The 18,082-nt window shown below is 36.7% G+C and overlaps 1 protein-coding gene across 1 annotated transcript; it reads right to left on the bottom strand.

Annotated features, from left to right (window-relative positions):
- Positions 1-252: 252 nt before the first annotated feature.
- Positions 253-17,930, bottom strand: LOC135155731 (fibronectin type III domain-containing protein 1-like). The gene is made up of 7 exons (XM_064105798.1): positions 17,927-17,930; positions 14,819-15,088; positions 12,518-12,808; positions 10,649-10,924; positions 8,465-8,734; positions 3,353-3,643; positions 253-1,998 (listed from the first exon to the last, which is right to left on the bottom strand). The coding sequence occupies exons 1-7, from the start codon at positions 17,928-17,930 to the stop codon at positions 1,565-1,567; spliced, it is 1,836 nt and encodes a 611-aa protein (XP_063961868.1). The 3' UTR covers positions 253-1,564.
- Positions 17,931-18,082: the final 152 nt, after the last annotated feature.

Here is an 18,082-nt window from a genome sequence, read left to right as displayed (position 1 = left end):
AGCTGATACTGAACTATTTGTAAATTAAAAAAAAAAAACAGTGTTAGTAGATCCATGCAACATTGATCTGAACTGTCAAATTTCACTTTTCATCTATACTTGTAAACCCAAAACAAAATTGTATCACACATCCACACCTGTATAAAAACCAGGAATTTACTTTTAGCAAGGCAATGCTCAAAAGAATCCTGGAAACTAAAAAAGGGACCCTGGAAATCCCCTTCATCACAATGTTAAGCTTATTTTTTTTTTGCATATTTAGGCAATAGGTTGGGAAAAGTCCCCCCCCCCCCCGAAAACCAAACAAAAAAATTGTCTGATACAAACAATTAGGTACTTGGTAAGTGCATGTACAAAACAATTTCATAGTAATTTTTTTTTGCACGATGGGAATGCAACTTCCTTCATAATTTCATATAGTATTCCTTGTGAAATATACCTTTTAAAAGTCAATATAGCAAGCTCCTTCTGGTGAGACTTTTAAAGTGAAAGACTTAATAACAAGTATACATTATTTCTTCACCCTAAAATTGACCACATATTTGCATTTCAATATTGGTAACCAACGTTTTATCATGGTAACTGACATTACATCTCGGTAACTGACATTACATTTTCCACTTGGTAACTGACATTACATATAGTTAATGGTACCCTATGGCTTCATTGTTAATTGTTAATCTTTAATTTTGGTGCAGAAGGGAGGGGTGTTACCTAGAGAGGAAATCTACCAAGTTTCATATAATATATCCTCTTTTCCAGGAAATGAGAAAAAAAAGTTCATGTTTTCATGACATTACATACCATATCACATACTTCATCAATGTTTTTTTATCAGATGAATGAATTACTGGTGTTTCTTTCTGTGGGATTTTAAAAAGTGTTATAATAGCAAGCTAAATCTCAGGCGAAAACATCATGATCAAACCTGTTCTTTAAAAATCTGTCAATACAAAATATGTATCAATATACTATTTTCAACACTAATTTGTATCCATACTTTGGCAGCCATTTTGAAATAAAAAATGGCTGCCAGAGTCGGAAATAAATTTTGTCTCAGAAACTTCAGGTCTTGTTTTATTAAAAACCATAAAGCATTTGACATGAATATAAACTTGATTTTTTTGCCTCTGTGTCCATCTGTGGTGAAAATGCCCATAAGCAAGTGCGATGCTGGGATCTGGCTACCAAAATCAAAGAGCTTGAGATTGGATGACAGGTGGTAGAAGTAAACATAGCCCAGGACCAATGTTATTTATAGTGTGCCGTCATCATTGGCCCCAAAATCAAGACGTGACAGGCCTTAAGCGTGAAAATTGATTTCAAATATCAATTAATCCAGAATACACTCAAATTGAATGGTAGAGATGATCAAGAACTTGACACTAATAAAAGATTTCATTTTCCTTAGTTTTAAAAGAGTTGGGCATAAAATGAAATTGCTCAAAAAAATCTTGAAATACAAATAGTTTAATGTTCCTTTATTAGCCTCAGTTATAAAACTGAACAGTTATAAATCTCAGTTATAAATCTGAACAGTCTCATGTTTCATGAACTAGGTCGACTATATGCTTTCTAAGTTATGATGACATATTAAAAACTTATCCTTCGTTAAGATTTCAATGATAACGCTGCTGCTACCACCGTCGTTGGAAAAAAAGCATCGCCTATTAAAGTCTCGGTTTGCTTTGCAGGCAAGACAATAATCCTGAAGAGTATTACCTGGTGGTGTTAACACAGGAGGTAGTACAGTGATACTAGCTTGAGCTCTGATACCATTACGTTGACTGTACAAGTTAAATGTGTAATCCGTATTGGGTTGGAGATTCTGGATCTGTTCGGATGTTATATCTGCAGGTAGCTCTTGAGAATTGACTACTGCACCATCGGCGTATGAGATGATATATCCATCGACGTTCCCCGGGCTAGACCAGGATATAGTATAACTTGTGTCGGATGTCCGTTGTATGGTAGCAAGCAAGGGAGGAGAGGGTATCACTGCAAAAAAAAAAGAAATATAAGGAAGGGAAAAACATGTTGAATTAGAACAACTTCTAAAAATTACAATTTGATTATCTGAATTTTGGGGCAGATGGCAGATATAATAAGATCCTTGTTCTCCCAACATAAAATGAGTTGACTGTGCTATTGATGCAGAGCTACAGACTCAGCGGCAAACTGGGATGATATGAATACAGGTGCAAGCATAACTCTTAGACATAGAGCCTGGATAAAAGGAAGTTAAGTTCAATGCACCAAGCCAGGTGTTAAAAGAATAGGAAAAAACTCCTTGGTTGGCTTTTAGGGTGTGTCCTGAAAAGGACCCTTCATAATTAAGACTGTGGGTATACATGTACCATGCAACCTCTTAGTTGGATCTCCAATCTTGCATTATGTGAACCTTGTTTGTGAAGTCTGAAGACAGTATTGGAGTAAAAACTGAACTGAGATATGAATGAGATAATACAAAAGTAATAGTGATATACAACTGATTCATTTTCTCTATCCCCAATCCCCTGCGTCTTTATTTTGTGCACCCAATTGTTTCAGAGATGAGCTGCTGAGTTACCAATTGAGCTACTGACTGAACTATCTATAGATATTGACTGAGCTACTGGCTGAGCTCAGCTACCAACATAGCTAAAATCAACAGAGTTACAAATTGGCTATTAATGATTTTGGGTTACCATCTGAGCTACAAACTGAATTAATGTTTGAGCTATCAAAAGACAGTGCTACAGCGTGAGCTCCTCGGCCCCCATTGCATAAAATGTATTATTATAGTATCTTTGCCATCCAATGGTATCTTTCATGAAATCCTTGAATTTGGGTCATGTTACCATGGTAGTTACCATTGGAAGGCAAAGTTATCATAATAGTTACTTTTATGCAACAGAGCACTAAGTCATCTACCAACTGAGCTACTGATTGAGCTGGGTCGGGGCCAACACACCGGTAACATAACTCACAGAGTAGCAATTATTCATCAACTTTTCTTTACGATGCTTCTGATAAACCGTTTATTAAGAACCAGCTGATCACCTGACCCCACAGCTAAGCATTATATGTAGGCCTAACTTGAAAGAACACGTTTTGGTATTAAGGTATATCTTATCCTTTTATTTTATCCAGATTATTCTTTTTATCAGACTAACTTTTGATAATCTTTGTTTTATTTGTACACATCACTGCTACCGCTCATTTCATTTATTCTTCCCTACTTTTCTGTTTTTATTCTCTTTATCTTTTTTATCATTTGGTTCATTAGACAATGTCAAACTGTATCGAATGTTTTTTATTTATACAATGTTAATTCCATATTGAGTTACTATTGTACTCAGGTTGTACTCACCACTCTGAGGGGGCAGAGACGCCACAGACCGAGTGTTTGGAATTTCAACTTGATTAAAATCCAAATGGGCAACGAATGCACTATTCGGATCAATATCACTTCTACCCTGTAGGTTGTTGTCTTGAAATGTAATCGTTGTCACTGTATTGTCTAAGATGGTCTCGCCATTGGTCACTCCGCTTACCGAATATCCCACCAGATACCCGAACACTCCGGTCGGGTTCTGCAGGGTTGACCAGGATACAGTGATGAAGTTCAACAAGTGAATCTGATAATATGATGAGTCCGTTGCTATAAGGGAACAGCGATAGAAAGAACAAAACAAATAAATGTGAAATGGACATTAGTAAAAGTGTCTGGTTAGTCTAATTTATATATGACACAGTCAGGATTGGAACTCAAGACCCTCAGTCCATGAGTCTGGTGCCTCACTATCAAGCCAGCATGCCCGTCAATATAACTGACTTGGTCTGGCTTCAAAACCTTTGCTACAAATGCTGTACAATTTTGTTGATAATTTTGTAAGATTTTCTCAAGAATGCCTTATAAAACAAATCCTCGCAGATTGTTTGTAAGTTTACAGTTGGTCTTGTCCAAGATTTATTTTTAACATCTTAAGCCCTTCTTAAGAAACCATCTCGTTGAAAGGGGGCCTTGACAAACGCAATAAGAACATTTAAAAACCATACAAGATGTAGGTTTGAGGGCCAATACTTTACAGAAGCCTTGAATTATTATAATAGTGTAAGAAATAATTCCTTAAGTTGTTCATAGATGGCTCCTACGGCATTCGCAAGAACGCCTTGCGAACAGACATCCTTACCGCGCGTACAGTCATACAAACCACTCTTGATGTTTGTGAGGTGTTTGTAGACAAGCGCCGGAACACTTTCATTTTTTTTTAGGGGGGGGGGGCAAAATCCCGAAGGGGGCACAATATTTTTGACATCGTGAGATACCGAAGCGATCGAGCAGGAGAGGTTGTGTGACCCCCACGGTAAGCATTCAAAAATGAATTTCTTGAGAATTAAACATAGAATTCAATACGAAAGACTTTACTCATAATATATGAAATCTACGCGCAAAACGATCGCTTCGGAATGTGGTTTTCGTGTCTGATCAATAATTAGGCATTACGCTTATATTGACTCAAAATACCAGAAATTACATTATTCAGAAGAAAACAATTACATTCCAATAGCGGATGTGGTTGACGGTACCATGTGGAGCTAGTTTTCGCAAAAGTGGATAGAGGAAGAAGTAAAATTGATAGGAGAGGAAGTGGACAGTTGATAGTCGAGTAATTTTTTGTTTAAATGAGCGTAGTCCTGAAAAAGACAGTAAACCAGAAAAGGTTGAAGAGGCTTGAGTAGTTGAAAAATGAGTACTGATCCTTCTCTGCACTCCATTCGCCGACTCAAGCTAGCATCTTGTCATTTATCCCCAGGGGCGTCGATCCATTTTTCAGATTGGGGGGGGGCAAAATCATGAATCAACTTCCCAAAGGCATTCGATCACCCGAAACATACTCACACGCACATACATGTACATGTCTACATATAAATACATACATATTTATACACATATGACTCATGAGATAGAGACACATATTTTACCAACAAATTAATGCGAGCGGGAAGCGCGAGCTGATTTTTTTTTAGTATACTGACCTGAAAACAGGATTAAAGTGCCTGTTTAGGACTATTTGTAGTAACTTATGAGGAGGATACATATCTCACTACACAGATAGTGCGAGTGCCGAGAGCGAGCTGAAATTTCTTTATATTTTGACCTGAAAGCTTAAAATATTCTAAGCATTTAGAATAATTTGATTATAAAGATGGGTATCTACAAAAAAAGAATAGATGCGAGCGCGAAACGCGAGCTGAAAGTTTTGATATTCGGTCTGAAAAAAATGACAGTTTAATGGACGTTTTTGATAAAGTACAAGATATATATCCAATAAAAAAATTATTAAAGTTCTTTTGAGATTAAGAACTCAAAACGAGACATTCTATGTACCTATTTAATCATGGAAAGTATGGGTTTTTGCTACAGAAATGATGCGAGCGCGAAGCGCGAGCAGAAAATTTTTAAATTCCAATCTGAAAAACGGACATTTTGAGCATGATTTTAAATAAAGAACGAGTTGTGTATCTCAATCTCTCTTGCTGATTTCTGTGTAACATTACAATCTCATTTTATTTTTTGTACATGCAGAATAATTGGGGGTGGGGCAAAACGATATGTTTGCCCCCCACTCCCCAAAATTTTCATTGGGGGGGCGATCGCCCCCCCCCCCCCCCGGATCGACGCCTGTGTTTATCCCATAATCCAACTACTCAAGCCTCTTTAACTCTTTAACACTTTTTCTGTTTTACAGTCATTTTCAGATTCCACATGTTGCTCGAGTAACTAGCGTTCACGTGCGTTAGTGATATCGGGTCCGGTCTGAGCGTTTCTGGGCGACCGCGCGTTTGTTAGCCGACACAGCGAGCATGCATTGGTGAACCACTTTCAATTTGCCATTCGGTTTTAGTCTGAAATGTAAAAGGTTAAACGTTATCACACTGTAATAAGATGGAAAGGGGGCTTATCAAAGGTATGTTTCACAGAGGGACATGTTCGTCAAAACTTGGACGCAAGGCTTACTATGATATGTAATTGCCCCGTCAGAGACGATTTTTTTTTATTTTTGACAATGGAAATGACAATTTTAGGCAGAAAAGTTCCTTCATCGTTTACTTTTGTCCTTGGATAATTTATCATTTCTTCTACTCTCAGGGGGGGGGGGCACATGGGGGGGGCAAAATCTCGTTTTGCCCCCCAAAAATTTTATTTGGGGGCAAGTACCCCCCCCCCCCCACCCGCTTCCTGCGCCCTTGTTTGTAGAGGACTTGTAAGCCTTGACATTAGGATAAATTTATCCTCATGTGACCTTGAAATTAAAATAAATTTATCCTCGTGTAGCTATGAATTTAAGATAAATTTATCCTTACGTAGCTTTGATATTAAGATAAATTTATCCTCATGCAGCCTTGAACTTAAGATAAATTTATCCTCGTGTAGCCTTGAAATTAGAATAAATTTATCCTCATGTAGCTTTAAAATTAAGATAAATTTATCCCCGTGTAGCTTTGAAATTAAGATAAATTTATCCTCATGTAGCTTTGAAATTAGGATAAATTTATCCTCATGCAGCCTTAAAATTAAGATAGATTTATCCTCATGTAGCTTTGAAATTAAGATAAATTTATGCTCATGTAGCCTTGAAATTAAGATAAATTTATCCTTCTGTAGCCTTGAAATTAAAATAAATTTATCCTCGTGTAGCCTTGAAATTAGGATAAATTTATCCTCATGTAGCCTTGAAATTAAGATAGATTTATCCTTGTATCAGCAGGATGAACTAATCCTTATAATTGAAATAGATTTGTATGATATATTTATTTGATCTGTTATTCCTATTAAATGATTGTATTAATTGAAATACTGTTCCCGTTTGTTTCTTATATTGTTAGAGACTTGCCAAAATACATTGAATTACCAATAGCCATTAAATAGAGTGATTGGAGAGAATGTGTAGAAGAGAGAACAAGTGATACAAGTGGTTGTTAAGTGCAAAAATGTCAAATAAATATTGTGGAATGAATATGATGAACATTTGAAGAAAAATGAACAAAGATTCATTCATTTTGAAAAGATTTACTGTTATTTGTATAGCCAAATCTTAATACAATGACTGAGAGTGCCGCGAGTATTATCTGAAAAATAAGAAGTCGTTATCAGCATTGTACGGGATTATTGTATTCGTGAGAAAAGACCTTCTCTTTTAAACCTGCCCGTCCTTTTCTTGGTGGCCGGATCCGCCGGGACTTACTGAAAACTCCAAATTCATATTGGGGATGGGCATCGTCTCTGATGATACTATGCAGCTTGTCCAACTTCAAGACTGCTTTGTAAGCTAAATCTTCCAATGGGGTTACTGGCGAAAATCACTTTACTGGCAGTTTTCATAATATTGAAAATAATAATAAGTATTAATATAGCGCCATATATCTAGAAGCAATATCTTTCAAGGCGCATTTTTATTATTATTATTACGTCGGCTTAAAGCCCCCATCACACGTATTCCGAATCAAGCAGAATTGGCCGGAATGAAGGACTATTGTTAGACCATCAGTTGGTCATTTAAATCTACTACTTCGAACACCGTTCGAAAATACCCCTCGGATGTTTTGAACATGACCAAGCCTTCGGGACAGCCAAAAGAAAAGACAAAAATATTTTGAATGCACTCAGAATGCAGTCAGAATATTTAAAATGTGCCTAGAATGTCCAAGAATGTAGCACGAATTATCAATCTGACTCCATTGCAGATCATTTTGACTAGTGTCTGATGATTCATCTGGTCAATTTACTAAATTTCAACTCCAGTTTGGTGAATTCATAAGTTCCTCCAAAAAATTTATAGAATTTTTTAAATATTTTTTTTCGTCCAGCTTCTGCTTGTTTCCTGCTGATTCCGAATAAAGTGTGATGAGGGCTTTAGCTCGAGATACCTTTTAGCGCTCAGTGTATTCACGGAATTACTCCTGCTGGCTACCCATTAACCTCGTCTGGGTTGACCGCAACACAATGTGGGTAAATTTATTGCTGAAGGAAAACACACCATGGCTGGGTTTTGAAACCATGTACCTCTGACTGAACGATAAGACTAGTAACCACTAGACCACAACGCCCCCAGACTTCATTACATTGATCAGCCTATCCATATTCAGGGAAGTAAGACAAAAGAGCAGAGGAAAAAGAGATGATTTTTACACTGAGTCTCAGCGTATATAGGAAATACCTGTGGCAATGGGCAATTTTTGCTCTGAAACGCATACTTTTGAGCGACGATTCAATCTAGAGTCGCCCCAAGATCTTTCGCAAACAATCACGAACGATATTCAAGATTGTTTAGAAAATCAACGGTAGGCTTATGCTACATAATTGCTTGTTTTTCACTAAAATGTCCCTTAAAATAAATGAAATAGCCCCCAATATTCCCAAATTGCCACCCTGTGGAAAAAGAGATAGCCCCTAAAAAATATATGAATTATTTCCTACCCTGCTGAGTCTCAACAGCCGAAGCGATGTCCTCAGTACCAAGCACTTTTAAACCAGTGAACAAGGTAGCAACCAAGACGCTGTTAGCATCAGGAGCAGTGCCTTGGAATGTAATGGTTGTTACGTCGCTTGCTGTAAAATCTCCTCCATCCACTCCACCTACTCTATATTGTACTAGATAACCAGTCGGCTGGAATGGCGGGTTTGATGGGGGTGACCATGATACGGTGAAGGAATTCGAGTTAACCTGGTAAACCACATTGGTCGGTGCTGGAAAGAAAAGAATTATGAATATCAAATAGGCCTACACTAAAGGATATCAGTATAAATTTTACCTTCATACCACGAATTCGATGAACTAAGTTATAATATAAATACTTTGTTCTCTGAATAGGATTCCCTGTGTGGGGGAAATAAGGTTGGCAATGTTTGGCTTATTTTCTCTTGTTCTTTGGTACAAATGCTTGATTTTCTTTTTACACTGTCAGTTCCAAATACAACTATTGATCATATAATTTGGCTCTGAAGTAAATTTAATTATTTTAATTATTGTTTTATCAATTGGAAAGAGAGATTGTAAAATGATAATTTTCTTGCAATTTTACTTTCCACCAATCGAGGGCCTACACAAAAATGCCCCAAATTACACCATTTTAGTGCTCTTGGGAATAACAGCAAATTATTCCCAAGTTACTAATGAAAAATAAACCACAACTACATGTTTATGGAAATAAGTATTTTTGGTTTAAAAAGTTATATTTTAAATATTTTTTTTATTTTGTGTTGTGTACTGCACATATAGATCTACATATAGAATCCCCATAGGAAGGGTGGTTGCAGTGATTTACTCCAACGTATTACATAAACCACTCATCACTGTTGTTTAAGGGGTTAATTTACACAAATTTTGAAAATCTAAACAACATTGTTCAATCTTTAGGCGATGGATATTAGACATTGAAAAAAGCAGTTTAAAACTTAAACAATACCAGATCAGGTAGTCTAAGTTATATAAAGCATATCTCTGTATACAATTCGGTTGGATCCATCTTCTATTGTGACCACAATTGTGACAATACATTTCAGGCACATTTAATTTTGATATATTTAGCAATTATCCATGGTGGACAGAGTTATAAAAAGCACAATACAATTTTTAGATACCTTGTCAAAAAGCCTGTGCAGCGTCTTTTAGCAGGAATTCCACTGTAAAGACATTAGATCTATGCTTTTTTTCCGGAATTCCCCATTGTATTGTCCATGATGAAGTGTGAGAATAGGAAATGAAAGGCCACTTCTGGGATTCCCGCATGAAAGACAGGGTTCTGACTTTCAACAAGGTACCTTACTTAAAACTAAAAAAAAATATTGGGTAAAAATATTCCATGACTCGAGTGTAATTGTAACTGTTTTTATGTGTCCAACCAACATTGGGCATTTCTTTTTCGGCATTTTTATTTATCCAGTATGATAATTTTTTTCCCATTCTTAAGTAATAGCTGCTTATTTTAAACCTTACTGGACAATATGCTTCCCGCATTGGGTAAAATACTGCCCCATATCGGTTGGACACATAAATACCCTTGTACTTGTTGAAATTTTACCCAATATTTTTTACAGTGAATGCGGTCTTTAAGGAGAAATAGAACCTATATAAAGCTATATTGATAAACCATTTAGGCAAACATTAAGTATGATCAGTTATTAATATTACGTCACAACTAAAACATGAGTTTTAATACACTGCAAGAGTAAGAAGTACGAGTTTGTCAAATTTAACATACCCTATAACCATAATCATTAACTTGACCTGCAACTCACATCACATAGTCAGTTATACTTGATTACCCTTACGTCCATGTTTCATGAAATTTTTCCATTTAATTTCCATGTTAAAACTTATCATGAAGATTTCATTTTGATGCCCCCAACATTGCAAAGTTCATTGACTTTAAACTCCTTTCACCTTAGCCTCAGTTACAAAAGTGTTAATCTGAACCGTCCCACTTTCATGAACTAGGTCTTTATGCTTTCTAAGTTATGATGACATTTCAAAAACTTATCCTTGGTTAAAATGTCAACGATTTGACGACGCTGCTGCCACCGCCGTCGTCGGAAAAAGCAGCTCCTACTGATAGTCTCGCTTTGGTTTGCAGGCAAGACAATAAACCTGAAGAGTATTACCTGTTTGTGTTACCACAGGAGGTAGTACAGTGAGACTAGCTTGAGCTCTGATACCATTCCGTTGACTGTACAAGTTAAATGTGTAATCCGTATTGGGTTGGAGATTCTGGACCTGTTCAGATGTCCTATCTGCTGGTAGCTCTAGAGAATTGACTACTGCACCATCGGCGTATGAGATGACATATCCATCGACGTTCCCCGGGCTAGACCAGGATATAGTATAACTTGTGTCGGATGTCCGTTGTATGGTAGCAAGCACGGGAGGAGAGGGTATCACTGCAAAGAAAATTTTAAGAAATATAAGGAAGGGAACAAAATGTTGAATTAGAACAACTTCTTAAAATTACCATATGATTATCTGAATTTTGGGGCAAATGGCAGATATAATAAGATCCTTGTTCTCCCAACATAAAATGAGTTGACTGAGCTACAGACTCAGCGGCCGACTGAGATATGTAGTGATATGAATACAGGTGCAAGCATAACTCTTAGTCATGGAGCCTGGATAAAAGAAAGTTAAGTTCAATGCACCAGGCCAGGTGTTAAATGAATTGGAAAAACTCCTTGGTTGGCTTTTAGGGCGTGTCCTGGATATTACCCTTCATAATTAAGACTGTGGGTATACATGTACCATGCAACCTTTTAGTTGGATCTCTTCAATCTTGCATTATTGGAACCTTGTTTGTGAAGTCTGAAGTCAATATTGAAGTACAAACTGAGCTGAGATATGTAAAGAGATAATACTAAAGTGATAGTGATATACAACTGATGCATTTCTCTATCCCTGCGCCTTTATTTCGTGCACCCAATCATTTCAGATACTAGATGGGTTGCTGAGTTACCAATTGAGTTTCTGACTGAACAAGTAGCGTAAATATATCGACTGAGCTACTGGCTGAGCTCAGATACCAACTTTAGCTAAAATCAACAGATTTTTTTTTTAGATTTACCAATTGGCTATCGATAATATCGGGTTACTATCTGATCTACAAACTGAGGTGCCGTGGCCGAGTGGTCTAAGGTGCCTGGCTATACATGGAAAGTCCGGGGTTCGATCCCCGGCCCTGTACCTGTGCCCGTGAGCAAGGCATTTGATCTACAATGCTCTTTTATCCTGCTTTCAAATAAATGGAAATGCTATATGCATAATTGGTAACTAGGTGTGCACTTGTTTAAAAAAACTGAATTATTGTTTGAGCTACAGGTTGAGCTCCTGGGCCCCTGTTGCATGAACTTAACTGTTATAGTATCTTTGCCATCCAATGGTATCTTTCGTGAAATCCTTAATTTTGATTGGCTTTTGGGTCATGTTACCATGGCAGTTACCATTGGAAGGCAAAGTTACCCTAATAATAACTTTTGTGCAACATGCGGAGCACTAAATCAGCTACCAACTGAGCTTCTCAATGAGCTGGGTCGGGGAGAGGGAGGGGTCTGGGCTACCTACTGAGCCCAATGTTGAGTTCATTTGTCTATTTGATTAAACTCCCGGTGTAACGATGATTTAACTTTTCTTTAAGAGGCTTCTGATAAACCATTTATTGATAACCAGCTCATTACCTGATCCCACAGCTAGCTATTTATGTAGGCATAAATAACAAATATATATATCATTTTTAGAATATTGGTAAAGTTTATAATATTCCTTCTTTTTCACCCAGATTATTCTCTTTATCAGACTAACTTTTGATAATCTTTGTTTTATTTGTACACATCACTTCTACCACCCATTTCATTTATTCTTCCCTACTTTCCTGCCTTTATTCTCTTACCTTTTTATCATGTGGTTCATTAGACAATGTCAAATTGTATCAATTTTTTATGCAATGTTAATTCCATATTGAGTTATTGTACTCAGGTTGTACTTACCACTCTGAGGGGGCAGAGACGCCACAGACCGAGTGTTTGGAATTTCAACTTGATTAAAATCCAAATGGGCGACGAATGCACTATTCGGATCAATATCACTTCTACCCTGTAAGTTGTTGTCTTGAAATGTAATCGTTGTCACTATATTGTCTAAGATGGTCTCGCCGTTGGCCACTCCGCCTACCGAATATCCCACCAGATACCCAAACACTCCTGTCGGGTTTTGCGGGGTTGACCAGGATAAAGTGATGAAGTTCAACAAGTGAATCTGATAATATGAGGAGTCCGGTGCTATAAGGGAACAGCAATAGGAAGAACAACAAATAAATGTGAAATGGACATCTGTACAAGTGTCTGGTTAGTCTAATTCATATATGACACAGTCAGGATTGGAACTCAAGCCCAACTCAAGACCCTCAGTGCATGCATGAGTATGGTGCTTTACTAGCAAGCCATCATGCCTGGCAATATAACTGGCTTGGTCACAAATACCTGGCTTCAAAACCTTTGCTACAAAATGCTGTACAATTTTTTGGATAATTTTGTAAGATTTTCTCAAGAATGCCTTGTAAAACAAATCCTCGCAGACTGTTTTTAAGTTTATGTTGTCCAAGATTTATTTTTAACATTTAAGAAACCATCTCGTCGAAAGGGGGCCTTGACCAACGCAATAAGAACATTTAAGAATCATGCAAGATTTTGTAGGTTCGAGGGCCAATACTTTATAGAAGCCTTCAATTATTATGATAATATTGTAAGAAATAGTTCCTTAAGTTTTTCATAGATGGCTTTTACGGCATTCGTAAGAACGCCTTGCGAACAGACATTATTACCGCGCTCATACAAACCACTCTTGATGTTAGTGAGGTGTTCGTAAAGGACTTGTAAGGTATAGGTACTAAATTTGTGCAACTGTAGAGTCAAATCTTATTACAATGACCGAGAGAGCTGCGAGTATTATCTGAGAAATAAGAAATCGTAATCAGCATTGTACGAGATCATTGCATTCGTGAGAAAAGACCTTCTCTTTTAAACCTGCTGGTCATTTTCTTGGTAACCGGATCCGCCCGGACCTACTGAAAACTCAAAATTCATGTAGGGGATGGGCATCGTGTCTGATGATACTATGCAGCTTGTCCAACTCCAAGACTGCTTTGTAAGCTAAATCTTCCAATGGGGCCACTGGCAGTTTTCATAATGTTGAAAATAATATTAGGTATTTAAATAGCGCCATCTATCTAGAAGCAATATCTTTCAAGGTGCATTTTTATTATTATTATTACGCCGGCTTCAAGCCCACATCGCACTTATTCCGAATCAAGCAGAATTGGCCGGAATGAAAGGACTATTGTTCGACCACCAGTTGGTCATTTTAATCAACTGCGAACACCGTTCGAAAACACCCCTCGAATCTTTTGAACATGACCAAAACCTACGGGACAGCTAAAAGAAATGACAAAAATATTTCGAATGCAGTCAGAATATTTAGAATGCGCCTAGAATGTCCAAGAATGCAGCACGAATTATCAATCTGACTCCATTGCAGATCATTTTGACTAGTGTATGATGATTCACCTGGTCAATTTACTGAATTTCATCTCCAGTTTGGTGAATTCATAAGTTCCTCCCGAAAATTTATAGATTTTTTAATTATTTTTTTCGTCCAGCTTCTGCGTGATTCCTGCTGATTCCGAATAAGTGTGATGGGGGCTTTAGCTCGAGCTGCCTTTCAGCGCTCAGTGTATTCACGGAATTAATCCTGCTGGCTACCCATTAACCTCGTCTGCGTTGAGCGCAACACAATGTGGGTAAATTTCTTGCTGAAGGAAAACACACCATGGCTGGGTTTTGAAACTATGTCCCTCTGACTGAAGGACAAGACTAGTAACCACTAGACCACAACGCCCCCAGACTTCATTACCTTGATCAGCCTATTCATATTCAGGGAAGTTAGACCAAAGAGCAGAGGAGAAAGAAATAATTTTTACACTGAGTCTCAGCGTATATAGGAAATACATGTGGCAATGCGCGATTTTTGCCCTGATACGCATGCTTTGGAGCAACTATTCAATCTAGAGTCGCCCCAAGATTTGTCGCAAACAATCATGAACAATATTCAAGATTGTATAGAAAATCAATGTTTCAACTTTGACAGAATGATGATATGCTTATGCTACATAATTGCTTGGTTTTTTCACTAAAATGCCCAATAAAATAAATGTAATAGCCCCCCAAATTCCTAAATTGCCACAATGTGGAAAAAAGAGATAACCCCTAAAAAATATATGATGTATTTCCTACCCGACTGAGTCTCGACAGCCAGAGCGATGTCCTCAGCACCAAGTTCTTTTGAACCAGTGAACAAAGTAGCAACCAAGACGCTGTTAGCATCAGGAGCAGTGCCTTGGAATGTAATGGATGTTACGTCACTTGCTGTAAAATCTCCTCCATCCACTCCACCTACCCTATATTGTACTAGGTAACCAGTCGGCTGGAATGGCGGGTTTGATGGGGGTGACCATGATACAGTGAAGGAATTCGAGTTAACCTGGTAAACCACATTGGTTGGTGCTGGAAAGAAAAGAATTATGAATATCAAATAGGCCTACACTAAAGCATATCAGTATAAATTTTACCTTCATACCACGAATTCGATGAACTAAGTTATATATAAATACTTTGTTCTCTGAATAGGATTCCCTGTGTGGGGGAAATAAGGTTGGCAATGTTTGGCTTATTTTCTCTTGTTCTTTGGGACAAATGCTTGATTTTCTTTTTACACTGTCAGTTCCAAATACAACTATTGATCATATAATTTGGCTGTGAAGTAACTTTAATTCTTGTAATTATTGTTTTATCAATTAAAAAGAGAGATTGTAAAATGACAATTTTCTTGCAATTTTACTTTCCACCAATCGAGGGCCTACACAAAAATGTCCCAAATTACACCATTTTAGTGCTCTTGGGAATAACAGCAAATGATTCCCAAGTTACTAATGAAAAGTAAACCACAACTATATGTTTATGGAAATAAGTATTTTTGGTTAAAAAAGTGATATTTTAAAGATTTTTAAATTTTGTGTTGTGTACTGCACAAATAGATCTACATTTATAATCCCCATAGGAAGGGTGGTTGCAGTGATTTACTCCAGAGTATTACATAATCCACTCACCACTGTTCTTTACGGGGTTAATTTAAACAAATTTTGAAAATCTAAACAACATTGTTCAATCTTTAGGCGATGGATATTAGACATTGAAAAAAGCAGTTCAGAATATTTTGGTTTAAAATTTAAACAATTCCAGATCAGGTAGTCTAAGTTGTATAAAGCATATGTGTATACAATTCAGTTGGATCCATCTTCTATAGTGACCAAAATCGGGACAATAGATTTCAGGCACATTTTGATATATTTAGCAATTATCCATGGTGGACAGAGGCATAAAAAAACACAATACAATTTTTAGATAACTTGTCAAAAAGCCTGTGCAACGTCTTTTAGCAGGAATTCCACTGTAAAGACATTAGATCTACGCTTTTTTCCGGAATTTCCCATTGTATTTTCCATGATGAAGCGTGAGAATATGAAATGAAAGGCCACTTCTGGGATTCCCGCATGAAAGACAGGGTTCTGACTTTCGACAAGGTACCTTACTTAAAACTAAAAAAAAAATATTGGGTAAAAATATTCCATGATTCGAGGGTAATTGTAACTTATTTTATGTGTCCAACCAACATTGGGCATTTCTTTTTCGCTATTTTTATTAATCCAGTGTGATAAATTTTTTCCCCATTCTTAAGTAATTGCTGCTTATTTTAAACCTTACTGGACAATATGCTTCCCGCATTGGTTAAAATACTGCCCCATATCGGTTGGACACATAAATACCCTTGTACTTGTTGAAATTTTACCTAATATTTTTTTTACAGTGAATGCGGTCTTTGCGAAGAAATATAACCTATATAAAGCTATATTGATAAACCATTTAGGCAAACATTAAGTATGATCAGTTATTACGTCACAACTAAGTCATGAGATTAATACACTGCAAGAGTAACAAGTAATAGTTTGTCAAAATTAACATACCCTATAACCTTAATCATTAACTTGACCTGCAACTCACATCAGATAGTCAGTGATACTTGATTACCCTTACGTCCATGTTTCATGAAATATGTCCATATACTTTCCATGATAAAACTTAACATGAAGATTTCATCTTGATACCCCCAACATGGCAAAGTTCATTGACTTTAAACTCCTTTTACCTTGATCCTGTGACTTGTCACTAATGCAAGATGCTTGATTATCCTCATATACAATTTTCATGAAAAAGGTCCATCTACTTTGTAAGTTATGATGACATTTCAAACAACTTAACCTTGGTTAAGATTCCATGTTGACGACGCCGTAGCGGTCGACGCCAAAAGTCGGCACCTATGAAGGCGAGACAAAAATCTAACAAATTGATTTTTAGACCCCTTAAACAGATGTTGATTTTCCCTATATAAGCTTCAGGCCGATCAGTTTGGAGGGTGAAATTTGGGATCCAGATCCGTTTTTATATCAATCTAATTAAAACGTTTTTTATTATTATTACTATTTATTTATTTCGCTGCTAAGGTCGATCAGAACCCTTGGACTCAATCGGCTAAATTGTTGGCTAACCTCAATTTGATTACATCCTATACTTTCGATATTAAGGATTTTCGCAGAATTCTGACGATGCCCATTTGGGAAAATATACCTTTCCCTAAGATACATGCCTGTATTTCCAACATGTGTCTTTGCTTCAGTCCAGGTTTATGTGCTACATGTAGGCCTAGGCATCTCAGTTTTGGAAAATCTCTCTTAAATATTGTTCATTAATTATTAAAGACCCAGACAGCTTGAACTTATTCCTTGCAATTACATTATATTCCGTAACACCACAAGGCGTATTGATCTTAATCATGTAGTGGTGAAACTCAACAACCAAATTATTCCTAGAGTTGAAAATACTAGGTTTCTCGGCGTTATCATTGATAGTAATTTAACATGGATACATCACATAAATGAAATTGAGAACAAAGTTGCAACAAATATTGGAATAATACATCGCCTAAGTTTTTACTTGCCTAAAACTGTATTGCGTACATTATATTGCTCGTTAATCTTGTCTTTTTTTTTATTACTGTAATTTGGTCTGGGCTAACACATACCAAACCCATCTTAGAAAATTATGTTCCCTTCAAAATAAAATTGTGCTTATTATTTCTCCAGACGACAAGATGCCACTAGCAAATACTTAAGATTTGTTTCATTCCCTAAATTTGTTGAAATTAGACATCAACAAACTTCAACAATGTCATTTTCTCTACAGGTGTTTAAATTATCAAATTCCACACAAATTTCGTGATTCATTTACTCATGTTTCCAACATACATCATTTTGATACCCGCTCAAATTATCAAATATTCATTCCCAAACATAGAAAAATAATCTTCCAACACAACATTCGTTACACTGGCCCAATAATATGGAACCAAATTCCGGATTACATTAAAAAAATCTCTATCGACAA

This window comes from Lytechinus pictus, chromosome 10, assembly GCF_037042905.1.
Source record: "Lytechinus pictus isolate F3 Inbred chromosome 10, Lp3.0, whole genome shotgun sequence".
Taxonomy (NCBI): Eukaryota; Metazoa; Echinodermata; class Echinoidea; order Temnopleuroida; family Toxopneustidae; genus Lytechinus; species Lytechinus pictus.
The sequence above is the reverse complement of the archived record's forward strand: the minus strand, read 5'-3'. Positions and strand labels throughout refer to the sequence as shown.